This window comes from Oncorhynchus gorbuscha, linkage group LG05, assembly GCF_021184085.1.
Source record: "Oncorhynchus gorbuscha isolate QuinsamMale2020 ecotype Even-year linkage group LG05, OgorEven_v1.0, whole genome shotgun sequence".
In the NCBI taxonomy this organism is placed as follows: Eukaryota; Metazoa; Chordata; class Actinopteri; order Salmoniformes; family Salmonidae; genus Oncorhynchus; species Oncorhynchus gorbuscha.
Genome location: NC_060177.1, coordinates 72,519,951 through 72,545,701, shown reverse-complemented (window position 1 = coordinate 72,545,701; position 25,751 = coordinate 72,519,951). Strand labels below are relative to the sequence as shown.

At 46.8% G+C, this 25,751-nt stretch overlaps 1 protein-coding gene across 1 annotated transcript in view; it reads right to left on the bottom strand.

Moving 5' to 3' along the window:
• Window positions 1-1,048: 1,048 nt before the first annotated feature.
• The window catches only part of fbrsl1 (fibrosin-like 1), a 503,490-nt gene continuing 478,787 nt past the window's right edge, over window positions 1,049-25,751 (bottom strand). The window contains 13 exon segments of the mRNA XM_046351071.1: window positions 1,049-1,932; window positions 1,934-1,979; window positions 1,982-3,207; window positions 3,386-3,680; window positions 4,355-4,438; window positions 7,517-7,594; window positions 10,300-10,432; window positions 10,968-11,039; window positions 11,192-11,221; window positions 11,357-11,428; window positions 12,551-12,646; window positions 12,850-12,900; window positions 16,688-16,947. Of these exon segments, the coding sequence (XP_046207027.1) occupies window positions 1,854-1,932; window positions 1,934-1,979; window positions 1,982-3,207; window positions 3,386-3,680; window positions 4,355-4,438; window positions 7,517-7,594; window positions 10,300-10,432; window positions 10,968-11,039; window positions 11,192-11,221; window positions 11,357-11,428; window positions 12,551-12,646; window positions 12,850-12,900; window positions 16,688-16,947 (2,522 nt within the window). The 3' untranslated portion in view covers window positions 1,049-1,853.

The following is a 25,751-nucleotide window of genomic DNA, read 5'->3' as shown; positions in this document are numbered from 1 at the left end:
GAAAGAGATGAGCGCGGGGAGAAGATGGGGGAAGAGAGACAGGGCATGGGAGAGAAGGGTGTGAGGGGGGGGGGGCGAGGCTCTCCTCTAACACCCACTGCCTCTCTCCCAGGCATGACTCCTCTTAATGAGTCCAGACCGCAGGTCAATACTCTGCTCGTCGGTCAGTCAATAGTGGTTACCTGCAACACAAACACTTAAAACCTGCTTTCTTACCAAATCAATGTCCTATTAGTCCCACCGTCTATTGCCTCTCTTCCCAATCCCATCGATCCCTCAGGAGAGCTGAGAGATCTGCAGCTGATCCTTGTGAGATTACAGTCAAATGAACAGAATTAGAACCCTCATTGGCTCCATTGTATTTATTTTATGATTTGTTAGCAATGTGCTTAATGAAATGAGCCAGCTAAGACACTGGCAGTATTGGTAAATCTATGAAAAAGAGTTTCCGTCAGTGATTTATGAATTATTGTTATATCACCATTCTACAATTAGGAGGGGGTTACAGCCAGTAACCCTGCTCTCAGAGAATGATCATACAGGTGAATAAAAAGAAAACTTCAGAAATTAGGTCCAAACTTTATTCCGTACAATTTTAAATCATGAATGTTCGTTTTCATTTTTTTTGCACGCCTAAAACTCTACTTGTTTTGTATACAAGTCTAAAAAACAACAACTGCACAACACCACAACGGTCGACAGAGAAAGTCCTATTGCCGCCCAATCAAAAGTGTCTTCCTTTGCTGTCAATTCATTTTACTGGGGCTGCATGTAAGCTTCTAGTACAGTTTCTCTGTAACGGGGAAGTCTGTAGGTTTATAATTCCATGACCATCATTGGAGAAAAAACATGTTGAGTTAATCCAAGTTCCTCTCACTGAATCAACATTATCCAACAGTGTCCATTCCAGGTGGCTCTCCATCAGGGTGCTCAGCGCCTCTTTGCATAGATTGCAGATGATCATTCCAGCCCCCTTCTGATGCCCACCCTCCTTCCCTCCCATTGGACAGGATCGTCTGTTACCATGCAGATGATCATTCCAGCCCCCTTCTGATGCCCGCCCTCCTTCCCTCCCATTGGACAGGATCGTCTGTTACCATGGTTTCCAACCGGCAAGTGGTTCAGTTTTGATTTAATTTGTTTTTCTATAAACATTTAAAAAGCCTAATAAATTTACATTGTAATTTTGCTGCAAGGAATATCAACAAGATATTTACATGAATTTTCTTTACAGAGACCGAACAAAGACCTCGTAATATATATTTGTCTGCATATCTCAAAGGCAAAGCAAATAAAACGCAAAAATTCTTTAATGTAATTCCGTACATTATCACTAATGAGTATTTCCATGTACCATGAGGTTATATTACTGTTGTAAGGGTAAAAAGTCCAGTCTGTACCATGGAGCATCCTCTTTCATATGTCTCACAATGGACTGGGATATTGAAAATAAAGAGACTAACGCACAAAATACAAATTCATAAAAATGATGTCTATACATGGAACAAGGATAGGAAATGTACAAACTCATTTTAATCAGAATATCACTTTTCGCTGAAAATCGAAAAAGGTTTTAGATTAATATATTAATATCAAATTTTATGTCGGAAACAAACGTACACATACTTTTTGATTCGTGTTCTTCTAACCAACATTCTCATCAGCCTGTCCATGTCAAATAAAATCATGGCATGTGCTTCTTCAACCTTACAAATCTTTCCTTTGTACAATCATACTGTTTCCTCGTTTACTAATGCCTTTCTCCATTGTAAAGCAGTGCATTTTGTTCTCTCTAGAAGGTTCCAAATTGGGGAGTGAGTCTTGTCATCCATGTCCTTTGTCTGTATGTAAAGCTACCGTGCCTCCACTTCTTTGGGGTTGCGGGAGGGGGAGTAATCTCGGGGGTCCTGGGTGGTGAGGGGGTAGTCCTTCTGGGGAGGCTGGTCTGGCGCTCCCCGCTGCCACTAGTGGAGGGGGGCGCTAAGTGCAGCGGTGGGGGGCGTCCGGTTCAGCAGGCCATTGTGTCCAGTGGAGGGGCTGAGTCTGGGGTAGGGCATGCCGCCCAGGTGGGGCATGAAGGGGGGCATGTGTGGCAGGTGTCCCTCCATGGGGGACTGGTGCAGCTGGTGGAGCCGCGCTCGGTCCAGCTCCTCCCTCAGGTGCTGGCGCTCCCTCTCCTCTGCCTGTTGCCTCATCCTCTCATGCTCCCGCCGTACCTCCAGCAGGTGCTCATGGTGGGAGTAGTCGTGGGCCTCTCTCTCCCGGTAGGCCCGCTCCTGCTCGTATATGCTGGGGAAGCGCTGGGCCTGTTCCGCCCTCAGATGGAAGTCCATCCTGCGCTGCAGGTCCATGTTGCGGTAGGCCTCCCTCAGTGGGTCCCAGGGGAAGGCTTGGTGGGGAATCCGGTCCCTCCCTGCAGCAGCAGCCAGGGGGCTCACTCCCATAAATGGAGCCATGCGAGCCCGGTCTAGCACGTTGAGACTGCCCATCTGGTGCATTGCGCTCATGGAGAGGGGCAAGGAGTGGGCCATGTGCACCCCGTGCAGGGAGCCGTGGGTGGGCATTTCACTGCAGCGTGGAGAGGGGTGCGGGGGCTGCTGGGACAGAGGAGGGTGGTGGTGGTGGTGGTGGTGGTGACCAGGCTGGGGGGGTGGAGGGGGTAGAGGCTGAGGAGGAGGAGCAGGCTGAGTGGCGGGCTCGGAGCTCACAACCACCACATCCTGGTCCTCCTTGCGCTCCTCCTTGATCTTCATGTCGTTCTTCACCTTGTGCAGCAGTAGGTCCCCCCCGGAGGAAGGACGAACCTCCTTCCTGTCCCTGTCCCCATCCTTGAGTAGCGTGGGTGGGGGGCCAGCAGCCATTTTCATGCCTGTCTCAGATAGGACAGCCTTGGAGTAGGGGGAGGGCGTGCGGTGGGCTGGTTTGATGGAGTCTTCTGAGGAGCGTCTGTCTCTGTCTGTCACCTCCTTCCCTCCTCCAGGGGAGCGGCTCTCCTTTACCTTGACCTCCCCCACTATGGCCACCTCTCGGTGGCGCTCCGGGAGCTCCTTCTCTGCCTCCCGTACCCGGTCCACGCTGCCGCTGTGGTGGCGACCCGAGTCGCTGGAGTTCTGGCTGTTAGAGCGGATCAGGCTGCTGATCTGGTAGCTGGTTGGGGCCGATGCAGGGGACGAACGGTTGGAGTGACGGTTACGGTCAATTGAATCTCTGAGGGGCACAAACAAAATAAAAATATGTATTTATCAGAAGGTTAGAATGGAGTTAAAAACATTTTTTAAAAACTTTAGTTGGAAATATGTGTGCATGAAAATTAGCATTCAAATAAACACTTGAGTTACTTACAACTGATACAAATATCATAGTTGTATTCATACAAACTACATACCTGTCTTTATCCTTATCCTCTTTGCTGATGGATGAATCCCTTTTCTCCCGTTCTCTCTCTCCCTCCCTCTCCCTCTCCCTCTCCCTCTCCCTCTCCCTCTCCCTCTCCCGTTCCCGTTCACGCTCGTGGCTGTTTGCTGAGTTGCTTCGCTCCGTGTCTGCAGACTTGGGCCACTGCGGAGGGGTGGGGAAGGAGGGTGGGGTCCGGTGGAGCCTGTTCCAGGTGTCATGGTGAGGGCTGCCGAAGCCTGGCAGGCCCCCTGGGCCCTCTTTATGGCCGAAGACACTGTTGGAGCCTTAAGGAGAGGCGACAGGGAGAAAAGAGTGTAAGCGAACCAAACTAAACTCCCTCCTGGACACACAACATAAGATGGAGAGAATGAAGACAAGAAGAAAGAAAGAAAGACTGGCCAGGTTAATGGCTTCCCCCTCTGCACTTCTAGCTGCTTCAAACACAGACCCTACTCTGCTCTGCTCCCCCATTCACTCCTCTCTCTCAGGGCCTTTTCACTGGAAAGTGGGTGGATGGGGGGGGGACTCAATTACCCTCTGGGGTGAGGGTAGTGGAAAGCCGGGAAGACCTTAGCATTCCACAGGGTGTCTATTTCACTGAAATCCATTTTGCTACAGGGCAACTGATTTGGCAGAGGAGAATGAGAGAGAGGGAGGGAGAGGGCGAGAGAGAGGGAGAAAACCCTCCACAGTGGTGATGAGGGTGCTTTTAGATTAATTAATACATGAATAGCAACCTAACAGAAAGCCTGTGAGTGCTGTGTGCGTTGGCAGTGTTGCTGTCAGGTTAAAGCCAAGCTACTGGGGAGGGGGGTGGACGGAGAGACAGAGAGAGAGCTGTGCTGCCTGCCTTTTTGTTCCTCCGTGTTAGTTCTATTTTGGCATTTGATGCAGAACTAAGTGCCTTGATTTCGTCCTCCCTGGCCCACGGGGGAAGGGGCGGGGGGCTGGCGCTTACCAAGCGAGGGGTTGCCTAATCCGCCGAAGGCACTGGTTGAAAGGTTGCCGAGGCCGCCAAAGGTACTGGAGCGACTGAAAGGATCTGCAAAATGCCAAACAGGGATTAGCTGAGCCGGCTGGAGGAGCCCGACCACTCGTTCCACTCTGCTTTTCTCTTACAAGCGGAGCTGTGGGTTTTCTAGCGCTGCTATCCTGCTTCCTCTAATCCTACTGTGTGTAGCTAGCTAGCGAGGCTTGCTACCTGCTCTGGCCACACTGGATTTACTCCCACACTGTCCGTAATGGAGTGGAGCCTTTATTCTCTGACCCTGATTCTAGGGAAGCACTGCCTGATGGGAGACTGAGTATGATGGGGTCTAGGTTGGAGCTGGACTACAATCGGACAGGGGATTTGGAGGTCTCCAACAGTCAGGCACACAGCTGCTTTAATGGAGAACGTTTGTTGAGTAGGCTTTAGAGATTCTTCAGTGTTTCACACTTCCATTTGAACCTGCGCACTCTGCTACCTAGAACCATAGGGATCTTCAGCTGTATGTTCCCAGGTTAAATGTTTCTTTGAGGGTTCTTCTTTGGGGGAAAATGTTCTACCTGAATCCAAAAATGGTTCCAGATGAAGAAACCTTTATCATTCTACGTAGCACATTTTCTACTACGAGTGTCTTAGTTAAACCTGGTCACAGTTTACATAGAATTCAAAATGGAAAGGTATGCATACCTACCTGAATCAGGACACAACGTGATCAAGATTTCAAGATTGATTAAGAAGCCATGTTGGAAAATGCCAGAGGTTAAATCAATGATGAATGATCCTTTAATCTAGTTCTGAAAGACTTCCACTATGTGGTGAATGATCCTTTAATCTAGTTCTGAAAGACTTCCACTCTGTGGTGAATGATCCTTTAATCTAGTTCTGAAAGACTTCCACTATGTGGTGAATGTTCCTTTAATCTAGTTCTGAAAGACTTCCACTATATGGTGAATGATCGTTTAATCTAGTTCTGAAAGACTTCCACTATGTGGTGAATGATCCTTTAATCTAGTTCTGAAAGACTTCCACTCTGTGGTGAATGATCCTTTAATCTAGTTCTGAAAGACTTCCACTCTGTGGTGAATGATCCTTTAATCTAGTTCTGAAAGACTTCCACTATGTGGTGAATGTTCCTTTAATCTAGTTCTGAAAGACTTCCACTCTGTGGTGAATGATCCTTTAATCTAGTTCTGAAAGACTTCCACTCTGTGGTGAATGATCCTTTAATCTAGTTCTGAAAGACTTCCACTATGTGGTGAATGTTCCTTTAATCTAGTTCTGAAAGACTTCCACTATGTGGTGAATGATCCTTAATCCAGTTCTGAAAGACTTCCACTCTGTGGTGAATGATCGTTTAATCTAGTTCTGAAAGACTTCCACTCTGTGGCGAATGTTCCTTTAATCTAGTTCTGAAAGACTTCCACTATGTGGTGAATGTTCCTTTAATCTAGTTCTGAAAGACTTCCACTCTGTGGTGAATGATCCTTTAATCTAGTTCTGAAAGACTTCCACTATGTGGTGAATGTTCCTTTAATCTAGTTCTGAAAGACTTCCACTCTGTGGTGAATGATCCTTTAATCTAGTTCTGAAAGACTTCCACTATGTAGTGAATGTTCCTTTAATCTAGTTTTTGAAATACTTCCACTATATGGTGAATGATCCTTTAATCTAGTACTGAAAGACTTCCACTATGTAGTGAATGTTCCTTTAATCTAGTTTTTGAAATACTTCCACTATATGGTGAATGATCCTTTAATCTAGTTCTGAAAGACTTCCACTATGTGGTGAATGTTCCTTTAATCTAGTTCTGAAAGACTTCCACTCTGTGGTGAATGATCATTTAATCTAGTTCTGAAAGACTTCCACTCTGTGGTGAATGATCCTTTAATCTAGTTCTGAAAGACTTCCACTCTGTGGTGAATGATCATTTAATCTAGTTCTGAAAGACTTCCACTCTGTGGTGAATGATCCTTTAATCTAGTTCTGAAAGACTTCCACTCTGTGGTGAATGATCCTTTAATCTAGTTCTGAAATACTTCCACTATGTGGTGAATGATCCTTAATCCAGTTCTGAAAGACTTCCACTCTGTGGTGAATGTTCCTTTAATCTAGTTCTGAAATACTTCCACTATGTGGTGAATGTTCCTTTAATCTAGTTCTGAAATACTTCCACTATGTGGTGAATGTTCCTTTAATCTAGTTCTGAAATACTTCCACTATGTGGTGAATGATCCTTAATCCAGTTCTGAAAGACTTCCACTCTGTGGTGAATGTTCCTTTAATCTAGTTCTGAAATACTTCCACTATGTGGTGAATGTTCCTTTAATCTAGTTCTGAAATACTTCCACTATGTGGTGAATGTTCCTTTAATCTAGTTCTGAAAGACTTCCACTCTGTGGTGAATGATCCTTTAATCTAGTTCTGAAAGACTTCCACTCTGTGGTGAATGATCCTTTAATCTAGTTCTGAAAGACTTCCACTCTGTGGTGAATGCTATGCAACAGTTTGTCAATATATCAGCAAACAACAGCTAGAAAGTCACACTTGAATTAGTTATTTGGGCAAGTGTTTATAAACTCACATTGGATTGACTCAAGAGCTTATCCCGTGAAATCACCTTGCTGTACTGATGCCTAACAACATATTTGATGGGAAATACAGAATAATACAAAAACCTCCATTACTCTGTCTGTGAAAGAGATGAGCAGAACTGGAACAGGCCATAAAAAAGAAGCCTCAAGGTAAAATGGCATCTGCCTAAGTCCAAGGCAATATGACATGTTGTGGGGTAAAAAACCTTCCCTTGAACAAAGGGTCTGGAAAATAAAGTCAGGAAATTAGAAAAACTACCGTAACAAGCCCAGAGTGGCCTTCCTTCCACATCAGTACAGGCAGGAGGGCAACTCAAGGGTATCTTTTATGAATCACGGGGATAGATTTCATGAGGTCTCTTTACACAGCACTAATGGAGCAGGATGACTTCACTAGCCAGAACCTCTATTTCCCTATTATAACCTTATTTTCCAAACAACAAATGTGACTGTAGTAGTATTCTCAATATGAGTGCAACAAAGAGAGAGAAAGTGAAAAAGGAAAAATTGGGATGTAAAATGTGGTGCTATTTCCACTTACCTGTCAAGTGGCTGGGAGGCAGGAAGCCGCTGTGGTGGGGGGAGGGTCCGTACGGGGAGGCGGCCGGATGGCCAGAACCTACGGGAGGAGAGAGCGAGAGAGAGAGGACATTTGAAAAAGAAAAGGAGAGCCGTACACTCTAGGAGCTCAGATGCAATAATTTAATAACCAAATAACCAACATTTTGACAGACAAGCTGTCTTCATCAAGGTATAATGACAAACACTGCAGGTCACTAGTTTATATAGTGTCAAAGAACACACACAGTTGTCTGTAATCATGGCTGGGTGTGGCTTGATATCATTGGTTAATTTACAGAATAGAACATGTAAAAAACATGAATGGATAACATATGATCATAGATACAATGTGGCTACATAAGCCTATAAACATTTACAATGAATAGAAAAATCACAATAATCACAAGAATGGCTTCAGATCAAAGTCTACGCTGAGACCGAAGGGAGCAAGGGTCTTTAAATGAAAGTTCCAGACAGCCTCTCGTTTAAACAATAAATTGTCGAGGGTGATGAGTTTGATGCCGATATAACGGAAGGACCAAATCGAGTAGTTTGCTTCCAGAGAGAGTGGACCGACGATGTTATCTCAGTGTCTCCACTCAGATAGTGGCGTCAGTTGTCATCTGTCACAACCTCTAACTAGGCATCCAAAAAGAGGACAAACCACCAAAAATACAGTGAAGGACATCTGAGTTTCATAGGGTTAACGGTGGTTGGCTGAGAAAGGCTTGATAGCAATTAGCATAATATTCAATAGTCTCATGTATGTGTGGATGTGTGTGCGCCCGTGCGTGTATATGCATTTAGGATGGGGGGGAGCCTTTTTATGAACAGACACTGACCTCTTTTACAAAACGTTCTTCACCCATATTTCATGAATGGTTCATGAACGAGCCAATTACAAGCCAATTCAGGAACAATTCTGCATAATTACAAGCTAAAGGGCATCCGCCTCCATGTTGCCTTCAAGGCAGGTTCTACAAGCCAATTATCACAAATAAGTGTGTTCCAAATGGCACCCTATTCCCTACATAGTGCACTATTAAGGGAATAGGTTGCCATTTAGGATGCAGAATAGAGAAGCATCCATATTCATGGCCACATCACATGTCTAGGACAACATTTACAACAACAGCACAACTAGGGCAGGTAAAGAAGAATAGAACACAGCTGAACACTAATACACCGTGTGTCATTACAGGTGTGAAGAAATGTGACAGGTAACCAGGAAGTAAACAACTGTCTATATGGATAGAGTTACACTCTTATTGGACAACAGTAGGTCTACTCAGAACTCAACCTGAAGCTCTGAAAGGTACTATGGGCTTTGGTAGATTTGGTATGGCATCCACATCACCCGAATTGTGGGGTTGTTGGCAGTAGGGGTGGTATTCTGACTTGAGAGCCGGACCTTTGTGTCTCATTCATAGATGTCAATGGGAGACAAAAATGAAGAGTTCAAATCTGAAACGATAATATCACTAAAGACCCTGTGACATGTCCCTCTGTGCTGGGTAGAGGACCATGAGCCCTGTGCTGGGTAGAGGACCATGAGCCCTGTGCTGGGTAGAGGACAATGAGCAATGTATTGGGTAGAGGACCATGAGCAATGTGCTGGGTAGAGGACAATGAGCCCTGTGGTGGGTAGAGGACCATGCTACCTGTGCTGGGTAGAGGACCATGAGCAATTAGCTGGGTAGAGGACCTTGAGCAATGTGCTGGGTAGAGGACCATGAGCCCTGTGGTGGGTAGAGGACCATGAGCAATGTGCTGGGTAGAGGACCATGAGCCCTGTGGTGGGTAGAGGACCATGAGCCCTGTGCTGGGTAGAGGACCATGAGCCCTGTCCTGGGTAGAGGACCATGAGCAATTAGCTGGGTAGAGGACCTTGAGCCCTGTGGTGGGTAGAGGACCATGAGCAATTAGCTGGGTAGAGGACCTTGAGCAATGTGCTGGGTAGAGGACCATGAGCCCTGTGGTGGGTAGAGGACCATGAGCAATGTGCTGGGTAGAGGACCATGAGCCCTGTGGTGGGTAGAGGACCATGAGCCCTGTGCTGGGTAGAGGACCATGAGCCCTGTGCTGGGTAGAGGACCATGAGCAATTAGCTGGGTAGAGGACCTTGAGCCCTGTGGTGGGTAGAGGACCATGAGCAATGTGCTGGGTAGAGGACCATGAGCCCTGTGCTGGGTAGAGGACCATGAGCCCTGTGCTGGGTAGAGGACCATGAGCCCTGTGCTGGGTAGAGGACCATGAGCCCTGTGGTGGGTAGAGGACCATGAGCCCTGTGCTGGGTAGAGGACCATGAGCCCTGTGCTGGGTAGAGGACCATGAGCAATTAGCTGGGTAGAGGACCATGAGCCCTGTGCTGGGTAGAGGACCATGAGCTCTGTGCTGGGTAGAGGACCATGAGCAATTAGCTGTGTAGAGGACCATGAGCCCTGTGCTGGGTAGAGGACCTTGAGCAATGTGCTGGGTAGAGGACCATGAGCCCTGTGCTGGGTAGAGGACCATGAGCCCTGTGCTGGGTAGAGGACCATGAGCCCTGTGCTGGGTAGAGGACCATGAGCCCTGTGCTGGGTAGAGGACCATGAGCCCTGTGCTGGGTAGAGGACCATGAGCAATGTGCTGGATAGAGGACCATGAGCCCTGTGCTGGGTAGAGGACCATGAGCCCTGTGCTGGGTAGAGGACCATGAGCCCTGTGCTGGGTAGAGGACCATGAGCCCTGTGCTGGGTAGAGGACCATGAGCCCTGTACTGACCTGTGGAGGAGAACATGGGTCGTGCCAGGTCGTGGGTGTAGGGAAACCCAGGAAACACTCCTGGGGCAGAGGGACGACTGAACAGGTCCAGCTTCCCATTCATGTCCAGTTTGTGAGGGTCCACCTGCATCTGCTGTTAGAGAGAAGGGGTGAGAGGGGGCAGCGAGAGAGAAAGAGAGAGAGAGAGAGTGAGAACACGAGGGAGATGAAGATAAAAGGGAAAGGAAAGGTAGAGGATGAGAAAGAAAAGAAAACAGAGTGGCACTGTCAGTGTTTGCAAATGTAGTAATTAACAATAATTGATGCTAGTCATTTCATAGTTCAAGGAGGGACTTGTAATCTGCTATAATCAGTGATATAATCACTGTGTGAGATCAGAGAGGAGGGACAACATACAGTACATAATGCCTCTACATGCCCAACACATACCCACTGTGTCATAACAACATCAGGGTAAGCTGATTATGCCCACTAAACCCCATGAGGACGGGGTGCCTATGAAAATGACACCATGACAGAGACAAGAGGATTCTTCCAAACTACAACCAAAATGGACGCTACCTAAGTAGGCATAGAAAGAGAGGAATCCTTGGGAAAATAAAATATTTGGCACATCCATCCTTCCCCTCCCTGGGCCCCCTTCTGCCTAACACGCACAGATCACTCACCTTCATCTTCTGCTGATGGTGGTAAATCTGCCAGGCGATCTGGACGTGCACCGCACACCACTTGCCAGGTTTCTGGAAGTTAGCAAATTACTACTGGTTAAACCCAACACCTTAATGCTATGACACGATGATGCTGTAGAATTTACTCAACGTTATGACATGTTGGTACTTGGTACTGCAGTAAATTTGACAGTGCATGGAAGACAAATTAAATCATGGCTTACTCTAACTGCTGTCCTGAAAGGATCCGATACCTGTGTTGTTGAAAGAAGAAAACATGAACCATAATCAACCCACAGCCACAATCATCTATACTTCCTTCATCTCCCTTGTAAAGCATCAAGCATGGACTTGCTGTTTTTGAGGGACAGTGACAGTAGGCTACGTACCCGTGGGTCCTTCTGTAGGAGTGTGTGAGGTACTGCCCCCGAACGGGATGCTACGTCTATGGGGTTAGAGGACTAAAAGAGAGGATAGATAAAGAAGAGAGAGGAAGACAGAGGCAGAGTGTTACAACTGAAGACGGTGGAAAAAGGGACTTTGCACAGAATGACAACACCAACAATAGACACATTCCAAAACACTGCCTATTCTGCCTTGATTCACACCAAGAGACTCCGCATAGCAAGCAACTGTATGAGATGCGCACTCCTAGGAGGTCTCCAGTACAGAATCAACAAGAGGGCAAATTATAGATCTCTGTCTTTGAGGTCTAGAAGAACCAGAATGCCTAGATCTTAATCAATCCCAGAGTACTAGGTGATCCCAGGAGGTTCCTAGCACCACACCCTCCATCTTCCAACCCCTCTCCTGATGCTCAGTGGTACCCAGCGCTTGGCTGTAATGGAGGGATGGAGGGGGCTAACTGTACTGTACTCTAACCATCTGGAGGCAGGAAACAAAAGACCTCCATAATAGAGCCTGTAGGGAATAAAACCAGGGGATTTAGGCCAGCTTTGATTGGTGGCTTACAACAGGGTCAGAGCCTATTGGGCGCCTGCCAGGCCCCGATCGTCTCACATCACCACCACACACACACACACACACACACACACACACACACACACACACACACACACACACACACACACACACACACACACACACACACACACACACACACACACACACACACACACACACACACACACACACACACACACACACACACACACACACTGCTGCTTATCTCCCCCTGCACTGCACGGCTCAGGCCCACCAGCTTAAAGACAGGCCTTGTTTGCATAGTCTATTACAGGGAAAAAAAGAAGCAGGAGCAGATTTGTCAGGCTGGTTCAATTGAAACGCATCTGCCTGCTAACCCTGTATACAGACTGTAAAGGAAGGCTTTGGTGGTATTCAGGTCCCTTAATTCTAGGCTCATTATTGGGTGAGATGATGAGCAGAATGCTGAGTTGCCAGTGGGGGTGTGTTTGTGAAAAAAATGTGTGTATGTGGTGTTTTTGTATTGTGTGAGTGAATGAGTGAGTGAGTGTGTGTGCATGCGTGCATGTGTACTGTGTGCATGTGTGTTTGTGTGCGCAATGCACATGTGTCTGTGTGTGCAGGTCTGTGGGGCTAACCTTGGGCTGGAAGGCTCCTTGCAGTGAGCTGAAGGGTCCTGAGTGGGGGAGCAGCGGGGGCATGCCTGGCATTGTGGGGGGGTAGGAGGGGAAGAACTGCATGGAGGAGAGGAGACACACAACCACTTAAAACAGATTACAACAAGACGCATAGAGACGACACTCACACATACTTAAACACGGGTAGAAGAATAAATTGATATTTTCTTTCTCCAAATTTCAAATATCTAACCACAATATTTGACAGAAAACATGCTAAAAGCATGGTGATGGAAGTTGAAAGGAAATAGTTTACTTACATTTGAATGTCTAATGAATGGATTGTCCAGTTTTGGAGCATATTTGTCAAACTGGAAAAACAGAATGGGAAAGGAGAGTAATATGTCAGTGATGCCAAACTGACCAATAACAATAACAGGAAGTCTGCATCTATGAACTAAAGACCATCCAACAAATACAAGAAAATCCCATTACACCTATTCAGTGACAGAACACAGGAGAGAGGAAGTTCAGTACAACATCCGTTTGATCAAAAGCCCAGGAAGTCTGACAGCAACGAGCTTAAAGGAAACACTGAGCATTCTGGGGTCATGTTTTGTTTTGCTGCTGGCCAGCCAGACTGCAGATTAACTTAAATCATCAGTGATATGACTAATCAAATGGACTGCCAATATTAGGGATTTTCCAATTTGTCTGCAGCACAGAAAAACAGCCATCGAGTTAGGCCAGAGACAGTACTATGCTTGGGCGGGGGGAGCTCTCTCTACCTTACTTAAAGGCCCCAGTGTAAAACGAGAAGATTGAGTTATGTTTCTTATTAGGTGGAACATTTGGAGACGTGAAACTAATAGGCTGTGACAGATGTGGGGTTTTACAATGATCTCTGTTATGGAAACGGAGCACACAGAGACACATACATACTATAGGGGGGGTTGCCATTTTAGTGTGTGTGACGACTCAGAGAGTGTGAAATACAGAGACATTACAATTTTCTATGCGTAACATCATATAATTGTGGGTATACGAACAGTCAGTTTTTGATAGGTGAAATTAAATTGGTTTGACTACATTTTCAAGAGAGGTCATTTTGAACATGTACAGCATGAGTCTGAAATAACTTTGAACAACTCAAATGGTTGAATATAATGAAACATTTTCCGAAGCATACTAATAGAATAATGACATTAGGATTTCAACAGAAAGATTATAGCCTCATATACAGTATCTGGTCATGAGGCCAAGCCATGGGAATCTAGTTTACATATTTGTCAGTTAGTGAGAGAGAGAGAGAGAGAGAGAGAGAGAGAGAAAGAGACAGAGAGAGAGAATTCCCATGTATGAATGGGGACTTTGTGTGATTGCATGTAAGCCAAGACTGCTCCTCTATTTTGAAACCTGCTAATTGCAACTGACACTAACTTATTCCTATTCCATAAATAGACAAACCATTTGCAGGTACTTTTGTGAGTGTTTTTACAAACCGCCGCTGGTTTGGGTTTTCATAAAAAAGGAAAAACGAGACGCACATAAATCAGTTAATTCTATGTGTGTGTGTGTGTGTGTGTGTGTGTGTGTGTGTCCCTCCTGCGACATGGGCGGGAAAGGAGGCGGTTTTCCCGCTCAGCACTAGGCATAGCTCCTCTGACTGGGCCTTGGCCTCCCAGCGAAGCGGGGCGATTCAACATCCGCCACAGAAAACGTTCCCAGCGGCGGGTTTGTGTTTGTGGGTGATAATTGTTCCAAATCAAACAGACACCCTATTGAGTGGAAACACTGAGGCAGCTTCCGGTCTCATTAAACCAGTCCCGCTCCCCTTCTCCCTCTGTATCCTCTCGTTTCCATCATAAGCACGGGCCTGTTTTATGTTTTACACTGGGGGAGTAATACTCGCTAGTGGCTTTATGGCTGTCTATAAAACTCATGCTTTATCATTTACAGGGCCTGTCAGAGGTTTATTGTAAACAGCTTTGGATAATTAAGGCTCGGTATTTCATCTTTAAACAATTAATGATATTCTTTTTCCTAAGAAGACAGAGGGGAAAATAGATACTCAGTGTTTCCATTTGGCAGGGCCAGCTGCCTGATGGCGTAGAACAATGAACCAATACAGAGGATTCATCATTTCATTCATTACAGCTATTAGCCAAGGGCCGTTACATAGTTGAAATGACATGGAGTGCTCACAGTGAGCACAGCTGGACCGATCCAACTGCACACGTCATGACAAACACTAAAAAACAACCACAACATTACTCCTGTCTCTCTAAACAAGCAGTAAAATGAAAGTGAAACAGCAATGTTGCTGGAGGGAGGAGAGGAGAGAAGAAAAACAACAAAACAACATGGGTTAAGTAAAAACACAGTCTCAATAAAACAGAATACATTAACAGTCTTAAATCCCATTGTAACAACAATGCATCAGCCACAACATACAGATGTGAGTGCACAAAGCCATACAGCATTAGCAAGATGAGGAAATAACTGAAGATGAAAAGAGACAAACAGAGTGCTATAAAGAAAGCCTGGCTGCCATATAGAGGAATGAAGGGATCAGCTGCAGGCAGAAGATAACACATGCTTTTTGACAGAGATTTACAATCTAAACTAAACAGTCTCCCTGACTGCTTATCAGATAACTGTACACTGTATGTACATAAGCTAAGCCCTTTTTCCTGGCGTTTCTAACGTACAGGGATCATTTTAGATTCCACAAAGCAAAGCAGCAAAGCCCCATGCTCTAAATGGACCCTAGCCTAGGGGTCATGACATGATAGATTATATCTATTACACTAATGCTGAAAGGGCATAAATGGGAGTCGTGTCTGAATGGATTTCTCAGATTGCTATTGCTTTCCAAATGATGGATGAATAATCCTAACTTTTCCAGGGAACATTTTTACGATTTAGAGCTGCCAATGTTTTGCCCCTGGCTGACTCTATGGCTGACTCTATGGCTGACTCTATGGCTGACTGGCTGACTCGATGGCTGACTCGATGGCTGACTCGATGGCTGACTCGATGGCTGACTCGATGGCTGACTCGATGGCTGACTCGATGGCTGACTCGATGGCTGACTCGATGGCTGACTCTATGGCTGACTCTATGGCTGACTCGATGGCTGACTCGATGGCTGACTCGATGGCTGACTTGATGGCTGACTCGATGGCTGACTCGATGCTGCCTGATGGCTGATGATGGCTGACTCGATGGCTGACTCGATGGCTGACTCGATGGCTGACTCGATGCTGCCTGATGACGGTTAAAAAGGCACTGAAGCTATTATACATGATCAAAACAGTCTGAATGACGTCACTCCCTTTCATCTGGAATGAAGTCATTGAGTGTAACCACAGGCTTTGAATTTGTCATTGCGGAGCATTAGCCCCCAGTGCATGGCAGTCACGCCACACATCTGTTGGAAGGCCCTTTTGTTTCTGGTGCATGGCAGGGAAATCAGAACATTCAAAAACATTTCAAACACATCCATATGAAAACAATAAAAACACTCCCTTCAATAGGTCTCCTTTGTCCCAGAGCAAAACATGTCATGTTCATCGAGAGAATGATGGATACATTGAATCAACTGTACTGACGTACGTCGGTTTGGGCAGGCTTCCCTTGTGTTGTAAAGGAAAGGGGCATATAGTGAGCTTTGTGCATTGTAATGCTTTCGAAACTCAGCCCTCTATATAGGCTAATGCACATGTAAAAACCTGGTCCAAAAGCATAATGTCTATTATTATATACTGTAGTATTATATGCAGCAGGCGCATGTGTTATGTCTGGTTTCAGCACTGAGGATGAACAACTACAAACATGTGTACTGTGGCGGGGAGATGACGGCTTAGTTGGAGCCTTATTATGGGGCTGTAGTGATGACTTGAGGTGCCCCTGCCTCCTGTTCCTCAACTCTCTGTAAAAACGCACTGTTAAAGTGTCCATGTGACAGTATGCAAAAGACCAAGAGACCCAACCAGCAGAGTGGGGAATGGATAGCAAATGTTTGGGTGGGGGAGGAGGGCAGGCTCTGGCCCTATCGGTTGGGAGGAGGGTGAGCGTTTGGCAATTGGGGTGACTAGGACGAGGAAGAAGAGGGGGTTTGAGCTTTACTTATATGGGAGCTTTACTTATCCTCACATTTCTGGCTGGGGTACGCACCATGGGGGGTGCGGTGGGCGGAGGAATGATGGTGGCCGGGGGCAGACTGGGCGGGAAGGGCGTGAAGGTGTGCTGGTGGGTGTGTTGGTGCTGATGCATGTGCTGGTGTTGGTGAAACTCTCCCCTCAGGAGTGACACAGGGGCCAGCGGGGACCCCGTGGAGGACGGCCCCCGGCTCCACCCCTCTGAACTCTGAACCAGGAAGCGGTTGTTCAGCTCCTGCCGCAGGAGGTCATGCTCTGCAAGAAAGGAGAGCGAGAAAAGGGGGGAAAAGGGAGACACAAGAAAGGCACGGACGCCAGTCAGTTTTAACAACGGGTAGAAGAGAAGAAAGAATAGTCACCTGGCATTCTCTGTTTCTCCAGCTCATGCTGTGAGGGTTTTCTACGTGAGGACTCATTGGGGGTGGTAAGAGAGTTGCCTGTGACAATGTGCCAATCAGAATCCCCGAATGAGGCTGGCAATACATGATTGGTTGGTTGAATGATATCAACAGGCTGGTATCTAAAGACAAGAGAGAACCAAGAGTCACCTCAGCAGAAAACACAGCAGAATCCCTCCACTAATGCTACATATCCTAGCTACTACTATTACCTTAAATGTTTATTACCAGTGCTTGACTTGGGCAGAAGCTCACCGGAGCTGAGTACCGGCATCTCAAATGTTCTACTGCTTAAGCTCCTGCTCCTCTTATATATTACTTCAAAAGTATTATGGAGTTCCTGCACCTAAATATAAATTGTACCGGCACCCAAATTGAGTACCGGCACCTATTTCAGTTCAGTCCAAGTCAAGCACTGTGTATTATAGTACAATACACACTAAAAGAGTATCAATAAATAATCATCACAACAATCACTTCTCTTACACAGATACAAAATCATATGAAGATACAATTCTGCTACATTTGACATATTACAAAAATGTGTAAATATTACAAGATTAACATAATAGTAGAACTAAAAGTCAGCTTCAATATGAACATCTTACGTCTTATCTAACATGCCCTTCCTCTGACTTGCCATAAAAGAACAGTTAGCTGACAGCATGCAGTGTTACGGACGAGAAAATATCCTCTGGCATTTCACTTAAAGCTATTCTTCAGCCCAGATTACTCAAATCAAATCACATTTTATTGGTCACATACACACGGTTAGAAGATGTTAATGCGAGTGTAGCGAAATGCTTGTGCTTCTATTTCTGACTATGCAGTAAAATCTAACAAGTATTCTAACAAAGTCACAACAACTACCTTACACACAAATGTAAAGTGATGAATAAGAATATGTATATATAAATATATGGATGAGCGATGGCATAGGCAGATGCAGTAGATGGTGTTGAATACAGTAAACACATGAGATAAGTAATGTAGGATGTAAACATTATTAAAAGTGGCATTATTTAAAGTGACTAGTGATACCTTTATTAAGTCTGTTTATTTAAGTGGCCAGAGATTTGAGTCTGTATGATGGCAGCAGCCTCTCTATGTTAGTGGTGGCTGTTTAGCAGTCTGATGGCCTTGAGATAGAAGCTGTTTCAGTCTCTCGGTCCCAGCTTTGATGTACCTGTACTGACCTCGCCTTCTGGATGATAGCGGGGTGAACAGGCAGTGGCTCAGGTAATATAATAATATATGCCATTTAGCAGACGCTTTTAACCAAAGCGACTTACAGTCATGTGTGCATACATTCTATGTATGGGTGGTCCCGGGGATCGAACCCACTACCCTGGCGTTACAAGCGCCATGCTCTACCAACTGAGCTACAGAAGGTAGGTGGTTGTTGTCCTTGATGATCTTTTTGGCCTTCCTGTGACATCGGGTGCTGTAAGTGTCCTGGAGTGAGGTAATTTGCCCCAGGTGATGCGTTGTGCAGACCGCACTACCCTCTGGAGAGCCTTGAGGTTGAAGGCGGTGCAATTGCTGTACCAGGCGGTGATACAGCCCGACAGGATGCTCTCGATTGTGCATCTGTAAAAGTTTGTGAGTGTTTTAGATGACAAGCCACATTTCTTCAGCCTCCTGAGGTTGAAGAGGCGCTGCTGCGCCTTCTTCACCGCGCTGTCTGTGTGGGTGGAACATTTTAGTTTGTCCGTGAAGTGTACGCCGAGGAACTTAAAACTTTCCACCTTCTCCACTACTGTCCCATCGATGTGGATGGGGGGTGCTCCCTCTGCTGTTCCCTGAAGTCCACGATCATCTCCTTTGTTTTGTTGACGTTGAGTGAGAGGTTATTTTCCTGACACCACACTCCAAGGGCCCTCACCTCCTCCCTGTAGACTGTCTCGTTGTTGTTGGTAATCAGGCCTACCACCCTTAGTGTCGTCTTCAAACGTGATGATTGAGTTGGAAGTGGGCCTGGCCACACAGTCACAGGTGAACAGGGAGTACAGGACAGGGCTGAGAACGCTCCCTTGTGGGTCCCCAGTGTTGAGGATCAGCCGTGAGGAGATGTTTTTTCCTACTTTCACCACCTGGGGGCGGCCATTCAGAAAGTCCAGGACCCAGTTGCACAGGGCGGTGTCGAGATCCAGGGTCTCGAGCTTAATGACGAGTTTGGACTATGGTGTTAAATGCTGAGCTGTAGTCTGTAGTCAATGAACAGCATTCTTACATACGTATTCCTCTTGTCCAGATGGGATAGGGCAGCGCGCATTGCGAAGGCGATTGCATCGTCAGTGGACCTATTGGGGCAGTAAGCAAATTGGAGTGGGTAAAGGGTATCAGGTAGGGTGGAGGTGACATGATCCTTGACTAGTCTCTCAAAGCACTTCATGATGACAGAAGTGAGTGCAATGGGGCGATAGTCATTTAGTTCAGTTACCTTAGCTTTCTTGGGAACAGGAACAATGGTGCCCATCTTGAAGCATGTGGGGACAACAGACTGGAATAGGGATTGGTTGAATATGTCCGTAAACACACCAGCCAACTGGTCTGCGCATGCTCTGAGGACGCGGCTAGGAATGTCGTCTGGGCCGGCAGCCTTGCGAGGGTTAACACGTTTAAATGTTTTGCTCACATTGGCCACGGAGAAGGAGAGCCCACAGGCTTTGATAGCGATCTGCGTCAGTGGCACTATATTGTCCTCAAAGCGAGCAAATAAGTTGTTTAATTTGTCTGCGAGCAAGACATCGGTGTCCACAACGGGGATGGTTTTCTTTTTTCCTGCCACATACGCCTTGTGTTTGAGCCGTTGAATTGTGACTCTACTTTGTCTCTATGCTGACACTTTGCTTGTTGTTAAAAGCAGTGGTTCACACTTTCAGTTTCGCGCGAATGCTGCCACCAATCCGTGGTCTCTGGTTAGGGAAGGTTTTAATGATCACAGAGGGAACGATATCTCCGATGCACTTGCTAATAAACTCGCTCACCAAGTCAGCGTATACGTCAATGTTATTCTCTGAGGCTATCCGCAACATATCCCAGTCCATGTGATCAAAGCAATCTTGAAGCGTGGAATCCAATTGGTCAGACCAGCATTGTATTGACCTGAGGCATTTAGGTTCTGTCTATAGGCTGGGAGCAGCAAAATGGAGTCATGGTCAGATTTGCCAAAGGCAGGGCTTTATATGCATCACGAAGTTCGAGTAGCAATGATCGAGAAAACTACCAGCTCTTGTCGCAGATTCGGTATGCTGATAGAATTTAGGAAGTATGGTTCTTATGTTAGCTTTGTTAAAATCCCCAGCTACAATAAATGCAGCCTCAGGATGTATGCTTTCCAGTTTAGAGTCCAGTGAAGTTCTTTCAGCGCCGACGAGGGATCTGCTTTGGGGGTGAGGGGGATATATACGCGGCTGTGACTATAATCGAAAATAATTATCTTGGAAGATAATGCGGTCGGCATTTGATTGTAAGGAATTCTAGGTCGGGTGAATAAAAGGACTTGAGTTCCTGTATGTGGCTGTGATTACACCATGAGTCGTTAATCATAAGGCATACACCCCCGCCCTTCTTCTTACCAAAGAGATGTTTGTTTCTGTCGGTGCGATGCGTGGAGAAACTGGGTGGCTGTATCGACTCTGACAACATATCCCGAGTGAGCCATGTTTCCGTGAAACAGAGAATGTTACAATCTCTGATGTATCTCTGGAAGGCAACTGGTGCCCTAACTTCGTCAACCTTGTTATCTAGAGATTGGACATTGGCGAGTAATATGCCCGGAAGCGGTGGATGGTGTGCTCGCCTACTGAGTCTGATCAGTAGGCCGCTCCGTATGCCTTTCCTGCGGCGACTGCGTTGTTTTGGGTCGGCCTCTGGGATGAGATCACATGTCCAGGGTGGAGGTCCGAGGAAAGGATTCGCTTCGGGAAAGATGTATTCGTGGCCATAATGATGGTAAGTTGACATCGCTTTTATATCCAATAGTTCTTCCCAGCTGTATGTAATAACACTTGAGATTTTCAGGGTTAACAAATAAGAAATCATTAATAAAAAAACAAATAACTGCATAGTTTTCTAAAGACCTGAATCGAGACGTCCATCTCTGTCGGTGCCATCTTGCATGCAAGAACTAACAAAGGAGATCCATGTTTTTTGCCAAATAAAACCAGAATACAAATGAGAAATTGCTACCATTGATAAAAAGTTGTACTTGGAGTAATATGGAGGGGCATCAACATTTTTAAAATGCCTTTATCATTTGTAATGGGATAATACATTAGTGTAGAAAAGGCCCATGGAGTTGGTGGAATACTCCTTTAATTAATTGCCATTTACTCAGCTGGGCCAGGGGCGCTTTAATTAGGTCAGGTGGAAATGTCCAACAGATCTCAACTCCATAAAAGGAGGAAATTGCCATTGCCTGATCTCGCTGCTTTCTCTTCCCTAAATCCATCTGATCCAGAAGTTCTGTGCGTCCATGAATCCACGTAAGTCCACCGACTCTTACCTTTCATCTGAATGATCTGTGGTGATCGGGAGAGTGGGCCATTCAGTTATTGTTTATAGTTATCACCGCGGAGTGCGGCTTGGAGCGCACGCTTCAAACATATTGTGTAATGTGAATTGTTAATAATGACTGCTATGATTTGATCTTTGATTATGAATTTGATTGTATACATGTTATTTGTTTCCTTTGTGATGCAGCACAGACTACCAGTAAATATACCACTTTATGGTTAAAGGAATTCCTGCCTCAAGTCTCATACATTCCTCTGTCACCTGACACGTGACCACCTGTTCACCGACACTGTCAGTCATCCTACCTGTCCAGCAACCCACACAGATTCCACTAATCTTTCAATGGTCCTTTGAGCTGGATGATGACTGAACCAAAGACAGGTGAAAAGGAAATGGAGGCGGAGAGGGAAGAATTGTCTCCACTGGAAGGAAGAAGGGAGGAGGAGAGAGCAGCTGAGGGAAAGGTCTTGGAACAAAGGAAATATCCAGGAGCTAAGCCTAAAGCAACAAAGGCTTCATCCTCAACTACCAGGAGCACCAGAAGAACCAGGCAAGCACCTGGTTATCTTAAGGACTATGTGGTCGAGGTTCCGACATCAAAGGGCAAGCCCACCAGAGCTCAAAGAGTTGATGGATCAACTATATGTTTCAGCCATCAACCATCCCCTCTGAGCCAAGGACCGGAAACTGCTTTGGAGCAGGAAAGTGGTCTACGTGAGGAACCTATGGAAGAGGTAACTCCCACTGCACAGGTCAACCAGCTTCCAGAGGCAGGCTCCGCTCACCCCTTAACTAATGGGAAATCGTCGAAGCACTCTAGACGGAGTGGGAGTTCGACCAGTGGATACCCCTTTGGAAGTGGCCATGGCAGCCGCCATTCACTAGCCCTCAGCAATTCACAGAACGCTGTCCTACAAGAGAGGATGAAACTATTAGCTTTGGAGGAAATTGAGCGTCAGATTGAGGAGGAACGACAGGCTGACGAACGATGTCACCAATTGGATGTGCAGGCCCGTAGAGCTCTACAGGAAAGGGAATTCATTGCCAAGGACCTGGCACAGCAGCGACGGCATCGTCAAGCCAGAAGGGAATTAGAGGAGGCACGGATGGTCTCATCCTTCCTGGAGAGGAACGAACAGGGAGTTGACCTGACCACCCCTCCACATGGACCTGAACTGTCTGCCTTTCTTTCCCAATCTGCCCCTCTGGTACAGCATGGCACACAGTCCTCGGAGGCTCCGGGGTTAACAGCCAACACGGAGCACGGGAGACGGGCCGCTCCGCCAACGCCCTCTATGCCAGTGACACAAGTTAGCATTCCTCCATCTGGACAAAGCATCACTCCTTCGCCTTTCCGCCAATTACCAACCAAGGCAAATCGTTCCTTTCATCCAGGGCCAGGCCAGTCCTCAAACAACAGGTCGGAGGGCTCTCGCCCAATTCCGGCTGCCACAAATGGTGGGTCTGGGACAGTAGGTGACCGGCCCAATGAGGCCACAGTGGGCTCATCAGAAGTCCCGGGTTTATCCTTCACGCAACCAGAAGAGGGAGCCAACATTATGAAACTTCTAGTAGCCTCAGCCTATGGAATTCCCAGACCCAAACTGCCATACTTTGAAAATGGAAAGGAGAGTGAATTTGTCCTTTTGGAAATGGCATTGGAGAGTCTACTGGGTATTCACAGTCATCTGTCAGAACGCTACAAATACCAAGTACTAATGGATCATTTGCGGTTTCCAAGTGCATACAGGCTGGCCCAATCCTTTATGCATTCCGCAACACCATACACAACAGCTCTCCAGGCCCTGAAGGCGAGATATGGTGAGCCACGTCAGCTAGTCCAGAATGAACTAAACAACATCCTGAACACGTCTCCAATTAAAATGGGAGACCATGCTGCCTTCCAAGAATTCTCCCTGGCTGTCCAATCCCTGACCTCTATGCTCCAATCCGTTGAAGGAGAAGACGGGAACGAGCTAAAATGTGGCTCCCACGTGGACAGGCTTCTTAGCAAACTTCCAGTGTACCTCAGAGACAGTTTCATTGAACATTGTTTGAATAAGGGCATCCTGAAAGAGGGCTCGAGAAGCACCTATGCTCTCAGAGACCTGGCCACATGGTTGGAGGTGAAGGCAAAGGCGAAGAGCATCGCTCACCAGGCCACAATCTCCGCCATAGCCATAGGGGGAAGGAAGGAGTTTGAACGCCAGCAGGGACAGAAAAGACCAAATCCCACTACCATGTACTTAAATAGTGAGGCCGGGAGGAACCCGGGAAGAAGACCCCTCTCAAGAGCAAGAACATCAAATTCCAGCCTTACTGCCCATATTGCAATAGTAAGGGGCACTTCCTTGGCTCATGCCCCAGAGTAAAAAAGCTCACTCAAACTCAATTGAAGGCCTGGATCACTTCAGGCGAGCGATGCTACAAGTGTGCCCGTAGCCATAAGGTGGAGACCTGCACATTGAGGAAACCCTGCAACCGCTGTAAAGAAATCCATCTCACCGTGTTGCATGATCTATTTCCCCAAGCAAAGAAGGAGCAGAGTATGCTCATGGTAGGAGCTGCAAAGGAGCTGTATCTCGACCAGCAGAACCGATCTCCAAGGGTCATGTTGAAGGTGGTCAAGGTCACTCTGCAAAGTGAAGGGAGAAGCATTGATACATTCGCCATTCTAGATGATGGGTCAGAAAGAACAATCATTCTCACAGCGGCCACCCGTCAGCTTAACCTGGAAGGGACCCCCGAGACCCTTAATCTCAGAACGGTGCGACACGATGTTATCCAAATGAAAGGCTCTGCTGTAACCTTTAGCATTTCACCTTCAGGAAACAGGGGCGTGGCCTATAACATCACCAATGCCTTCACGGCAGATGGCTTGAATCTCGCAGAGCACTCCTGCCCGGTAAGTGTTCTACAGAAACAATATCCTCATCTACGAGGATTGCCTCTTCCTAACCTGGCCAGAGTAGCACCACTTATCCTGATTGGGTCAGACCACCCACATCTCGTCACCCCGACTGAGCCTATACGAGCTGGACCAGAAGGAGGACCCATTGCTGTCCATACATCCTTGGGTTGGGCTGTGCAAGGTCCATCCCATCTACTTCTCTCCACCCAAGCTGTACAGTCACAGCAAGTCCTCTTCACCAGAAGCAATCCAGATGCAGCCACTGACCTCCTTCGGAATGTTGAGATGCTATGGAAGATGGACACCTTCTCCAACCGGAAGCTACAGGAGGTCACTCGCTCGAAAAATGACTCCTATGCATTAGACCTCCTGGAGAAGAGCACCACCACCACTGAAATGGATGGAGTTCGCAGGTATGCAACCCCACTGCTACGGGTGCCCAACCATCCTCCTCTGGCAACCACGACACGGGCTGTACTCCCACTACTGCGTGGAACAGAGCGACGCCTGGTGAAGAATCCTGAGCTTGCAGAAGTTCATAACCGAGAGATTCATAACCTTGTGAAGGCAGGCTACGTCACTGAAGTGACAGCTCATGAAGAGGGAAACGCACTCCGTGAATCCTGGTATCTCCCTCACCATGTTATCCAGCAACATGGTGGGAAGTATAGACTTGTCTTCAACTGTTCATTCCAAGCAGCTGGTCAAAGCCTGAATGACTGTCTACTCCCCGGACCAACCTTAGGTCCTTCCTTGCTCGGTGTCCTTCTCCGGTTCCGGCAGCACTCTACAGCCATCAGTGGAGACATCAAAGCCATGTTTCATCAGATTCGTTTACTGCCTTCCGACACCACACTGCTCCGGTTCATATGGCGAAATATGGAACGAGATGCAGAGCCCACAATCTATGAATGGCAGGTACTCCCATTCGGCACCACCTGCAGTCCTTGCTGTGCCATATACGCTCTGCAGAGACACGCACGGGAGCATCCAGACAGTGACCCAGAAGTATTGGATTCAGTGGAAAATGCCTTCTATGTGGATAACTGCTTACAAAGCATCCCATCCACGGCTGAAGCGAAATCACTCCTTGATAAAGTGCGGAATCTCCTGTCCAAAGGGGGATTTGAGGTCCGACAGTGGGCTAGTAACAGAGCGGAGGTTATCCAGCACCTCCCGCCACAAGCTAGGTCCAGTAGCAGTGAACTATGGCTAACGCAGTCTGGTGC